This window comes from Sitodiplosis mosellana, unplaced genomic scaffold, assembly GCF_009176505.1.
Source record: "Sitodiplosis mosellana isolate CC-2019 unplaced genomic scaffold, AAFC_SMos_1.0 Smas_scaffold_1, whole genome shotgun sequence".
In the NCBI taxonomy this organism is placed as follows: domain Eukaryota; kingdom Metazoa; phylum Arthropoda; class Insecta; order Diptera; family Cecidomyiidae; genus Sitodiplosis; species Sitodiplosis mosellana.
This window is the reverse complement of record NW_022595244.1, coordinates 13999272-14012379: the sequence shown is the minus strand read 5'-3', so window position 1 is coordinate 14012379 and position 13108 is coordinate 13999272. Positions and strand designations below refer to the sequence as shown.

At 36.9% G+C, this 13108-nt stretch overlaps 1 protein-coding gene across 1 annotated transcript in view; it reads right to left on the bottom strand.

The window, feature by feature from the left end:
* The window catches only part of LOC129580274 (furin-like protease 1), a 103582-nt gene that overhangs the window by 8876 nt on the left and 81598 nt on the right, over positions 1 to 13108 (bottom strand). Inside the window, exons 3-10 of the mRNA XM_055470541.1 lie at positions 12107 to 12358; positions 8249 to 8377; positions 6970 to 7240; positions 6478 to 6894; positions 6168 to 6354; positions 5900 to 6079; positions 4181 to 4299; positions 2832 to 3863 (exon numbers count right to left, since the gene is read on the bottom strand). Coding sequence (XP_055326516.1) covers positions 2832 to 3863; positions 4181 to 4299; positions 5900 to 6079; positions 6168 to 6354; positions 6478 to 6894; positions 6970 to 7240; positions 8249 to 8377; positions 12107 to 12358 — 2587 coding nt within the window. The remainder of the gene's footprint in view (positions 1 to 2831; positions 3864 to 4180; positions 4300 to 5899; positions 6080 to 6167; positions 6355 to 6477; positions 6895 to 6969; positions 7241 to 8248; positions 8378 to 12106; positions 12359 to 13108) is intronic.

Below are 13108 nucleotides of genomic sequence, written 5' to 3'. Positions count from 1 at the left end.
TGATTTGTTAATACAGCAGTGATGAAACAACTTTCTAAAAATTGCCGCAGAAAAGAGGTATTCATTATTCACTCGGAGAAATTCACTACATTCCTGTATGAACTTATTAATTCATCACAGTGTATTCCATTTTTTGATGTACAGAACCAAGCAAAGCGGTAAATAAATGTTGCACATTGGTTGAATGTAAAAACAAATGGCCTTTTTTGCAATGTAATTTAGTATTGTATCACGCACGATTACGGGGATAAATAGAATGAAAGCGTGTGTATGTGTGTTGTTGGTACCTGTACAGAAAGAATGTTACCGTTCCAGCTGCTTTTAACGTGCATTAGTTTTCTCGAACTTTTGAATCAGACGGAAAACATGTGTAAATGGGTATGTGCCTTTATTTATCGCTTGCTTTTAGTTTCCAGCAGCTTTATTGTTTTTTCATTTGGAGAGAAAACTCGTAGCGGATTTTTTTTTCACTTTGCAAACTCATTTCCGCTGATTTTTTTCTGTCTCTCTCTCTCTCTCTCTCTCTCCCTCTTTCTCTCTCTCTTTCTTGCCCATTTTCAACTACCGTATATTTACCGCCTACAACATAGGCAAACGCCATACGCAGTATTTTAGTTTCCGGATTTCAAATATTTATCATGTCACGGGGTGGCCATACATTTTGCGTTAAATTAAAAAAGTTTCCGATTTATATGTAGACCTCCTTACTATCTCATCGAAATTAATGTCGTTTGCAGACGGTGAAAGAGTGGCAGAGAGGGAGAGTGTGAGTTTTGAATCGTTTTAACTTTGAAACGCTGTACAAAGTACAGGAAATCCAAATGTATTGGCAAAACGTGCGGGTGTTCGAGAACCATTATTAGTATTTCCCTTTGAAGCTTGAATTTTATATCAAAGTGGAAAAAAATCTTGTTTTTTGCCTGGTGGTCACCTGATTGGTATGACTGAACATATAAATGGGGTTGAATTTGTGGTTTCAAACACCAACTCATCAATGTATCAGCATGAATTAGAATTGTTCATGTTTTTCATCACCAAGTATTTTGACCTCTTTTTTACATTTATTTGCGTTAGCCCATTATTTATTTGGAGCATACATTGTAATAATGTTGTTGAAATGAAATAAAATTTGCATGCATGGATGCAATACCATCTCACTCTGACATAATTCAATTTTAGCATAATATTTTGTATTGTGATATTGGGCACCCGGTGTGTGGCACACGCTATGTATGACAGCAGCAAAGGCAAACAAAAAGTAAAATCCAATTTTTGCTGCTTTGCTTCCGAAAATAGAATTCCGTTGTGCTCGACAGTTGCTTGTAATATTGAAGCAAGTATGCAAATAGCATAGCATCCCTTTCGGAATCAATACACTATGCTATTGCTGTTGAGTGTGCACGTAGTCTACGCTCCTATGTGTCTTATTTGAGCGTTTCACGGGATGTATTTAATACATTGTATTTTATGCTGTGATATCACACTGGTGTGAAATTCCAGCAGATTTTTTCTTTTCAAGTTTTCTTTCAAGGAAAGAAAAGTCTTCATCAAACGCATTTGTTGTGAATAAAATACAAAAAAGTCATAGGAAGAACATAAAATATGAGAATGCATTCTTAGATTGAAGTTGATGCAAAATATTTTCGCAACTTTTCAAAGGGACGACACATTTTACAGATTCGAGCGTATTCACAACGAAATTGTAACAATAATAAAAACTAGACGAATTCAAGAAAAGGATTACATTTTAAAAAGTAAATAAAAGAGTCTTTACGATAGCAACTAGCTCTTGAAATGCAGTTTTAAATATGGCTTAAATTTTTGTTCTATATGCACGGAAAAGCGCTTTGACTCAATGGGGAAATTTAAACAGTAGATAGTGACAAAGACGAGCATAAAAAATGAAAACTTTCCGACAGAGTTTACTCTGTTTCCAAGAAAAAATTTATTGTTTTTCTCTCATACCGCTTTGCGCTTAGGAAGTCAACGAAAGTCATGGCAACATACTTAAGCAGGTGTAATTTGTAAAAACGAACAATATGGTTTTAAATTCTCTGTTAAATAATCATTAAATTGCTATTATCGTTAAAGTGAATATGCAAAATGCTTTAAAATGAGATAGAGAGAGTTGTCTGATTAATACAACATTCATCCAAATATGGAGCAAACCGTCTAAATGTTTAATTGCGTGCTTTGCATGTACTTGGGATACATGGGAATTAAATGGCGTTCGGTGAATGTGTAATGAGATTTAGGTAGTCTCAATTTAGGGCTTTTAATTTGCATAAATAAACGATTGCATATGTTTATTTGCATTGTTAATGTTTCGAATGTATAAATCTTTGTCTGTATTTCGACGTGTCCCAAAAAAGAGGGGCGGTGAAAGGCTCTGAAGACTAGAGTGCAATTTGCAAACTGGGAAAATCCGTGTTGTGCAGTCTTGATAAATGAACCGGTTTAAAACGGTAAACTAATTGTATTTTGCAAATGGTTTTGTGGTTTTCATGTAAATTTTCGTTAATTTCAAAGTAAATCAACTAATTAACAATTAAATCTAAATACATTAATGGCATTATTGTCACCATTTCTTGCACTGTTTCTGTCGAGCTTGTAATCTGCCAGGAGACAAATGAACATATTGTAATCAAACTGGTAATAAAGCGACAAACTCAATGAGCGTTTAACAACTAAAGACGAAAAAAATGTAAAGTTAAAAACAACCGAGGAATCGCAACATTGATCCAATTGTAAGGGGGAATGAAACGAAAAAAAACTAACTGGAACAATAAAAAAAAGTGCAGAAATATTGTTTATGTATTGTCGGAGCTAACCCTTTCCATTTGTTGATGATATCATGGCGGAGCTTTGTGTCCTTGATGTCGACGATTTCTGTGGTGTTGAAACATCGTGCGTTCGCCCAGTTGAAATTTCAGCAGGAAAAGACGGTGGGGATTGTTGTTGTTGTTGTTGATTTGAAGTGGACAAAAAGTGATTGTATTTCGAACCATCACGCGATGGTTTCACAGCGACTGTGCCACCATTTGCACTTATTGACGATGCTGCCTTTGGCTGACTAACATATGGATGAAATTCCGGATAAAATTCTTGGATTTTCTCGTAGCGTTGAAACAATTTCGGAATGTTTGGGTTCGATGTGTATTGAAAACTACCTACTAATTCGACGTGAGCATCGAAGGGTGATGCTGTCGTGGTGGTTGTGATTTTTTGCAATGACGATGATTTGATGATCGAACCATTCGCCGGACTCTTTAACGTTCCCATCGATTCGTTGGCCGAATCGATTCGTGTGCTTAAGCTACTGCTGGCTATGGTTATTATTTCCTTTATTTGCTTTGGCGCTTTGACAGGCGATTTAATATACACCGTTTTCTCGCCGTCTTTATTGTCGACATTGTTGTTGGACAACTTTATTGGTCGTATCGTAGTGGTTGTGGTGGTTTTGTTATTTGTAAATGCGATGCCATTCATCGGTTCGAATTTGTTACGATCTTTATTTGATGCTGTTGTTTGTGGCCGTGGCGATGTTATTCGTTGCTTCCAGTTTTTTCCATTTTGATTTTTTCCATTTGTTTTGCCATTTTTGCGTCCCGTTGATTGTGTTCCGGTCGACTGTGAAGATTTTTGTTGTTGTTGTTGTTGCTGCTGCTGCTGCTGTGATTGTTGTTGTTTGCGATTTCCTTTGCCACCGTTGCCCTTTGTCACATTGGCCACTTGATTGTTTGTGTTTGGTGTATTGTAAACTGTACTCAATGGTATTAGCGGCACTGAAGCGGGATCGCTTTTATCAATTGGTTGTTTTGAACCATAGAATATCAACGACCATCCTTTCAAAAATGCATGACCTATTTTGTTTCCAATGTAACGGTGCAAATCCCCCAGAGAGTTTTTTGGTTTTTTTTTCGTTTTAAGTCAATGTATTCAGCATGATCAATGGTGATTTATGCGATGCACCAGTATTTATCACAAGTGGAAAGCGATAAAATTGCGAAATAGACAAATATTTTACAAATGCATTTTTTCAAACGAATGAATTTACACATTGACACTTAAGTGCTATTTGTGACAGATTAGTAATTTGGTTAGTTGAGACTGTTTTTCAATGGGTATCGTTGTGATACGCTTTCGATTGCATCGAATGTTTAAATAAAACAAAACATACCCATATAACGTCCTTCGTTTCGGATTTCGAGCAGCCATTGTCCGTGTGGTGATTCGCCCCACGTGTGAACCGACATAAATGGCCATTGGTTGAATCCTGAACGTGAATTATCGTGTGATCTGCAACAAGAAAATATCAAACGAGATTAGTTTATGAGAATTTCAGGACAATAATACCACCGCAACCGAAGAAAACAACCATTCGTTCAATCAATCAAGAGTACTAGTTGCAGTAATGCGCAGTGTGGTGCATTGTGTATGTATCGAACGGAAACCACAAACTGATCCAATATGTGTATGTGTGTGAATAGCATTGTGGGAATGAATCAACATAATCGAATAGATATTTGAATAATTCATAAATTACCACTTCAATTTCCGATGAACAATACACCACCAAATGAATGCTGATGGTGCTATTCATTATAAGTGTCTGTCGCTAATGACCACTGCATACATACTTGCTGCTTTGTATGTGTATGTGTGTGTGTATTTGTGCATGTGGCGGCTTAATTGGTTTCAAGGATCATGTTGATACATTGGTCTAAGTTGTACATATAAACTTTCCCAGATTTCTTGTTAAAGGCACTATCGATTCGCTGGCGGCGGCCAGCATACCATGTTTTCGGGTGATTTATTGCAAACATCGAAATAGCAAAATTGCACATAGAAAATGAAAGAGCCAATTTTCAGCATTTTCAAGATGTTTTCGGTTATGTAACGGATGACAGAATAATGATGGTTTCAAGTCGGCCGCCCATGTTTTCATCTTAAAAATATTACATCTTCATCGTAAACGGAAAATTGATGCAATTTTAGATGAACAACACTCACACAATAAAAAATGATTCTCATCACGATAAATATCGTTGCTCACTTCCGTTGTTTCGTGCCACAATTTATGCAAAAATGGGTGTTGTGTGTGTGTGTGTCTATTTTCCTTTCTGCTAAATGAACACTTTATTGTGATAAAATCAAATCTACCGCTATCTTTGGTGTGCACTTAAGGAAATTCAGTAGGATTGCCATCAACAATACACTTTATTTCGAACAAACGGTGTGCTAAATTGTTGAACGGAATGCAAACATTATACAAACAACGACACCGGAAAGCAATTCATATTTGCTCGTTATACACAGGGAGCCATAGATTTTGTAAACACACAAGGTTGAATATTGGCCTATTTACGCTCGGGAAAATTACGGATGGGAAGATTGCCAAAATGTTGAATTAGTGTGTGTCTGACGTACGCAATATTTTGTGCACAAACAATGTTTGTTTGTTTCACGAAACACTCGCCTGGAATATATAAATTGATGTGTGTGCCAATATTTGATATGAATTTATGATAAAATTGGCCACGTCACATACAACGAAATACTATCATCAACGTCACTACCAGCCATTATCGTTAGAGATTACATTATTATGTTGATATTTCGTAGAAGAAATTTATTTTTGGATTGAATAAGCCGTCAGCCGTCAGCCATCAACAACGATTGCAGGATCAAAACATTTGTTATGAGGTATCACTCGATGTAACAGCATGCGACAAAGATGGGTCCTTTTATGCTTATGGCAACTGTTTAATTTTATTTGGTTCACCCTTGTTTTGCTCCAACATTGAGAATGAGTCGTGTTAGGCGTGGTTAGTACCTTATTGTCATTAAGACCGTTCTTTTCTGGAGTGAATTATTTTCTTTTGCTCAAATTTATTACCTTGATGTCAACAATGTAACTTTGGTGCCAGCTGGAGAAGTCAAATGGATCTGAATGTCACCCCGTCTTGGTGTTGTCAACGTAATTTTGGCTTGGACATGCTCCAAATAATTAACGCTTCCACACTGGTGCGGTTGTACCTTTAAGCTAATGACAATGTAACTTTTCGGTGCGATTGCCCTGCAGAAAAAGAATTTTTTTCAGTTTAAAAATTGAGCATCACATTGATTGCAAATTAAATATATCGAATTTGCCTACAACAACTTACTTATCCAATGATGGAGCGTATATTTCGCAACGTTGTTGCTCGGGAACGGTTTTCCATGTTCTTGCCAATTTGATCATAGCAGTTGCATCCATCAATCCGTAACCAAAACTATGCGATACACGACGCCCAATCCCATTCTTCGACCAGGATGGATCTTGTAAATTAGCTGGCTTTGCTGTTCGTACCACTGCACCGAGAAAAAAAACGCATATCGTAAACAAGTTAAGCTTTTGTTTTTTTTCTTCTAAATATTAAACATGAGTGTACACTGTACAAACAATGGAGGGGAAAAAATACGAAAATATCGTACCGATATGTTGTAAATCTCTCCAGGTTAGATTCGGGTTTGCCTCTAATACGAGCGCAGCAATGCCAGCGGCCAATGGAGCCGATGCTGAGGTGCCGGTATGTGAAGCGGTACACGAATGATGCAAATCAGTTGTAACCACTTGACGTTCTTCTTTGCTTCCGCTACTGTATGTGGTTGCCAGTGTTGAGCTGCATTTTTCCGAATACCATGGCACAAGGCCCCGTTCGGTTGCACTCGATATGGACAACGTCCAAATTGAGTTCGTATAACCATCACAATTACAATTATCATGATCCTTTCCACCATTACCAGATGCCCAAATGAAAATGCTTCCCTTTCCACTGCGACCTTTTGATACACCTTCGATGAATGCTCGTGTTGCCAACTCACCAGGACCATCCACTGTTTTACCATCATCTGTTTTGAATTATGTGCCATTAGAATTTGACTAAATTTTAGTTTGGGGGCGAGAAATTTATCATTAAAAATTACCGTCTGGTCCCCAGGATGCGCTGTAAATGTCAATGTGCTGTGGATTCAAACTCAGTGACCTTGCCTCAACGGCATCTGTCACATCGCCATCTAACATTCGAACACCTCCAACGCTCGCACCATGTGCAATTCCAACGCAACACAACGAATTGTTAAAGGTAGCTGCTACTTCGCCGGCACATCGAGTTCCATGGCGATTTGAATCGTCCATATCGTAATGTGGCATCGGGTCATCATCGTGCGAGTTAACATCATACGATGCTTTTGGATCCTAGAATTTAAACAATAGTCACATTACTCCTCATAGCACGAAAAAAGAAGAAAAAATCTAAAATAAATCGAGAATAAAGTTAAATGGCCAAAATCGCTTTGCAACTTCGTAACGATCGAAAGACTAACTTTTCATTAAGTCACCACATCTACTACTATCGAGGAGTTATATAGCGTAGGTGAAAGTGTCATCACCTATAATCATAAGCATTTGTTCCAGTGAATTAACGAGAAAATGAACACAAAATAGACGAACTTCGCTATTCAACACCAACTAACTGAAGTAACACCAAATGACACATCAAATAATTGTGCTCGCCGTCGTTGGAATCGAGCTGTGAGCGGGCGAAAAATTGGCAAATAAAAATCCACACCGTGACATTCGGTTGAACAAGAAAAAGAATCTTTGGGAAAGTTTTCGCTTTCGGCAGACGCTCGTCTGAGCGGAAGATATGACAAAATGGTTTATTACTTCTAAACTTTTTTTTGCTCTCTTTCCCTCCTCTCTCTCCGTCTCTATCGCTCGCATTTGATGCAGAGCCAAAGTGCGAACACTTGCAATTCGCTGGAACTTTATCTCTAGTTTTATTTTTTTCTACACCCTATGCTCGTTTATTGCTTGTAACCAGCTTCTTGATATCACATTTCGGTAATGATGTCGTTGAGGCGATATACAAGCCGAAGTCAATGTATGTTATTGGACACTATAAATGGTGAAAAAATCGCAAAAACTACCGTTCCATTTTTGCACGTTGTCAACCATAGTTAAGGGCGGAATTTATAATACAAAACTACTGGGAATTTTTCTCTCAGTTACAACGTAGCAAACATCAAATTTCACAAATATAATATTTTTCCGTATTTTTTGCACGTCAAAAAGATCAAGAAAAAAAAAATTTTATGCAGATAAAACTTCAAAAACCATAAAGAGTTCCCTGTCAAAGTTTTTTCGATACGAATCTTTCTCGTAAATAATAATAAAATAATATGCAAATTATGTTGAACTTACGAAATTATCTAATAAATCTGGGTGATCCGATTCGAGGCCATCATCTAAAATAGTGACTACGATTCCTTTACCCGTTACACCCTCTTTCCATGCTGGGATCACGTTCATATCGAGTCCGTTGCCGCGATGCTGAAATCCAAATACAAAACGGAATTAAGAAAACTTTCAAGAATGCACGACCGAAATTTTTCTATGTTTTCTCTTTCACTATAAAATGGAAAATGCTTGAATGTTCGTGAACACAATTAATGTCAGTTGCAATTTAAAACCGATAACGAGAAAACCTTGGAGTGTCTTGACAGCGGGAAACAGTTTGCAACGAGTTGAACAAATATTCGCTAAAGCAAAATATTCAAACCTTACGAGCGCAAATAAAACATAATGGATGATGGGTTTAAAACTAATTACAACCGAAAAAAAGACTCTTGATCAACTTAAGAATTGCATAAGTTTCCATCAGCATTATCAGAGCTATGTACATAATTGCAATGAGGATTGAGCACTTGAGTTGGAGCGAATTTAAAACCGCGACGGTAAAAATAAAAGCGACTTTTTCGGGCTTCCCATCATAACCTCAGTCTGTTTACAAGATAAAAGCCAATTATGATAATCGACTGCACCAACTGGTGGGAACGGACAAGTTTAATTTTTCCATGCACCCATTCCCTCCACCCAATCAAATTTACATAATGAACCATATTCCATGGAATAATGTGATGCATCATCGACCAATTCGTGTAAAATCAATTCCAAATTTGTAAACACAACAATTTGACCGAGCGAAATGTTTGAATTTGGCTTCGATTGATGGTAATTTCCATAATATGCAAATGCAAACACAAAATGTTCTGTGGCTTTTTGCACGGTTTGAAGTTCTACATTGATTATAGTTCTATGAAAATATTTACACAAACGCTGATGAACATGATGGTCAACACAACTATACCCATTTTCATGTTGAATGATTTTGGCCGCTGTTAAATGATGGATACATGTATACTCGAATAAAGCTAAATCGAGCAAAGTGCACTTTGACTTAATTTTCTTGGAATAGTCCGAAAACAAGAGTCAAAATGTGCAATGATTTTACGATATAACTCCAATTGTTCTACATTTTGTTTCATATAATGTACAGAATAAACATTGGAGTCATATTTGCGAAAGTGCATTTTAATCAACCCATAAGTAAATATTCATCATTCGTTGCTACGTCGTCGTCGTCGAAAGTGCTTGTGTTTACACATCAAAGTGGGTTACGCTCACAATTGCTGAAAGTAAACACGTATAATAAACTTGTAGTAAATGGATTGCGATGTACTATGCGCGCACTAGTGTATTCCTGTCGATTTGAAGATAAATGATATACACCAACAGTTGCGATTCAGGTAAATTGCTGCCAATTCCATTAAGAAAATGTTTAATCTTTCAGTTCCTATCTATGTACATTATAAGTAAATGCGTAGACAAAGTTGTTATTACCACTTTTATATATCCGGTGGGATCTATAAAAATGCCGGCTTCACTTTACCAACTTCCACTATCTATATATTAATATGCGAGGAGTTTTTTTGTCATCCCTTTTTAACCTACTTAATGTTAACCGATTTGGATGGCATTGGTATCGTTGGAAAGGTCTCCGAACGTAGATGTGCACAATGCCCAATTTAATCTCAAAAAAATAATTTTAAGGCAGGTAAAAACCGAAATGAAAATATACCTTTTTCTCATACAAATGGTTTTTTTCCTATTGGAACACACAACAGCAAATGCCGAAGGTCTCTGTGTGTATGCTGTGTACAGTATAAGAAGAGCTATGCATCGGAAAAACGATGCGAAAGCAGAAGAAAAAAGAAGAAAAAAAATCAAGCAAAGCAAGTGTAAAACAGCTGTTTTTTCTGTTTGCTTTCGTTTTGTTTCTCTTCACAGCTCTGCTTACACAGATCTGTTGCACCATACACGCGAACAACTACCGACCAGTGTGTCCGTTTGTGTGGTGGTATTTTTTTTCTTTTCTTTTTTTTCTGCTTTGCTTCATTTCTCCGATGCGCCGTTCGCTCACACTGCGCACCATACACCCAAACACTAACCGTCGGCTTTGTTGCTGTTGTGTGTGCCTGATTGAGCGATGCCATAGATTTCGCATTATTTCTCCGGTGCACAGCAGCAACTGACGCACATGTTTATTTTTTGTCATTTTTAAGTGATTTATGTCGTGACAAAATTCGTCGAATATTCGACATTATAAAAATAGTGTTTTACGGAGTGACGAAATTCGCAGAATTGATTTGGGTTGTGCGTGTTGAAAAAAATTCATATAAGTGAACAAAAAAAATTATCCGAAAAATTTCCTCCGATTTTTTTCAATCGTTCTGAGAATTTTAATCGTTGTTGTTTCCATTGCTTAGCACAATGGAAAGAGTGATTGCGGAAGAGCGTTTGATTGCCATTGTATCGGCGCGATGGGGTGTGAAGCAGAAGTTTATTCGGTACCTTTTTGACATCACAAACACAAACCAATGGAATACCGAAGCGGACGTAATTTCGAATATGGAGGAACGCGTGAAGTTTTTGCATTTTGTTGTTCGAAATCATCAGCTCGCGCCAGAACATCAAGAAGAAAATGAGATTTTCGCGCTATCGCTTCAAACCGGTGTTCCTCTGTATGTGGCAGCAGGAGCTCTTGCTGCTGAGCACAGTGGTGTAACCACACTTAATCGTGTCGAGATGTGCGTTATTTTGTACACCGTCCTACGAGATCTGGACAAATTGATCGATTTCTGGCTTCCATATCCGCTCAATTGTTTTTTTCTTGATTTCCAATGTCATTACATCTTTCGACGTCGTGAAAATAAATCGAACAAAAAAAATGAAAGTGCTTTCATTTTAAATCATTGTAGGCATTTGTTTAGGAAGGAATGAGAAAGTGAGAGAGAGAAACGAGATGGAGAAAGTGGTAAGAATTTTTGTTCGATGTGTCATATTTCGTTGTGCAGTTCTTTTTGGTGAAGATTGTGTGCAATACGGATTTGTGCATGTTTTTTTTTTTTGTGTGGTCGAGTATTGACGAACAAGCAAAAGTGACTCCAGCTGATAAGAGTTGGTGTGAGTTATTTTGGGTTATTTATGTTTACACATGATTCGTATTAGCACTTTGCATCGGACTGTGAAGTGTTTTCGGTCGACTGTGATTTATGCTCTTTGCTTAAGTGTCAAATTTTTCCGAAGAAAAAGAATTATTTTCAAGATTTTTTTAAAACAATTTTTGTCATTCGTAAGAACATACATAAAAATATTCTCAAATAACGCAACGAAATGTAGTCAATATTTGAATTTAATTCAATTAATAAAGACTGCAATCAATAAAGACTGACAAGGAATATAATGAGTTTTATATTAACGTTTGGGTGGTCGAATTTCGACCACTGGGCGAGACTAGTTCTATGAATAGCACACATTGGCATGTCAACTAAATGCAACGAATTGGCAATAAAACATTGTATAATGAATATTTATTAGGCAGCCAAAATGTATTGGAAGCGTATGCTGAAAGCATTAATTCAAATACGGTGGGGAACGGCGATATCGATCCGAGGCGGCAACGCAAATGACAATAGATGTTGATATAATGTAAACCACTCATGGGAATCGGTCGATTGCACTTTGCTTGAACTCTGCACAGAAATTTGCACGCGTTTGTGATTACCGATTCAATACGCATTCAACATATGAACGAAAAGTGAAGCGGGGGAAAAAATAAACTCCACAAGGTACTTTTCTCATCGAAGTTGATTGCTTGATATGTCAGACATTTTGACACATAAAAATGAATATGCCTCAAAACCGATCAAATTCACTTACCAAATACCACATTTGTGGCCACTTGGGATCCGTCGTTTGGATACGATTCTTTCCCATCATTACGGTTGGATACGCTGGAATTTTTGGCTCATGAAAACTAAGGAAATCACGCTTTTTACGTGACTTAATGCGTTGTTGCTTTGACCATTGCACACGATCATCAACACTCAATCGCCCTTGGTGATGATGTGCTGGCTCAACGGAACGTTTTCGTATTTCACTATGGTGAAAATGATAATGGTCGTCAAATATCTGTAGAGAAAAAAACATTTGTTAATAAATAAATCGATATGTTTTGAAAATTAATACGATTACGTAAATTTAATGCATTTTAATTCTTGGAAATGTCTTTCGATTTGAGGCTGCAAATTCCAATTGCAAATTATCAATTTACAAAACGAGTTTTATACTTCATTTCCAACGAAAGATGCAATTTTTTAGCGTAAACAATCGATATGGAACAGTCAATCTATTCGTGCAGTTAACATGAATTGAGACGAATTTCCAAATGAATGGACATCCACTTGAAATTGAAAGGGTTAAAATTCTATCAATAATTTACAATGACTTTGAGGTTCAGCATGCAATTAGGTCATCTTGATGCAAATATTCAATTGGATATTGTGCATGAAAAGCCGCTTTTATACCAAACATAACGATTTCCATTGAAATGATTAGCCAATCATTTCAAATTGATTGAATGGCTGGCTATACTCGAAATTACGAAGAGCCCTGCTGCTTTCGAAATGAATTCCGAACTAAAAAGCTTTTAGATGTTTCGTACTTGGAATGGAGACTGACACTTTCAATTGGATATGGCTTTGATTTCAATTAAGATGCTTCGAAAATATGCATTATTGTTTCGGATTTTCAATCAACGTCAACATCAGATGCATCTGGTTTGTGCATCTATCTATGGCACTCATTTCAAATATGCATGACTGAATGATGAAAACATGAGCCATAGAGTAGTCTTTTGCTTCGAAGAATTTATATTATGGC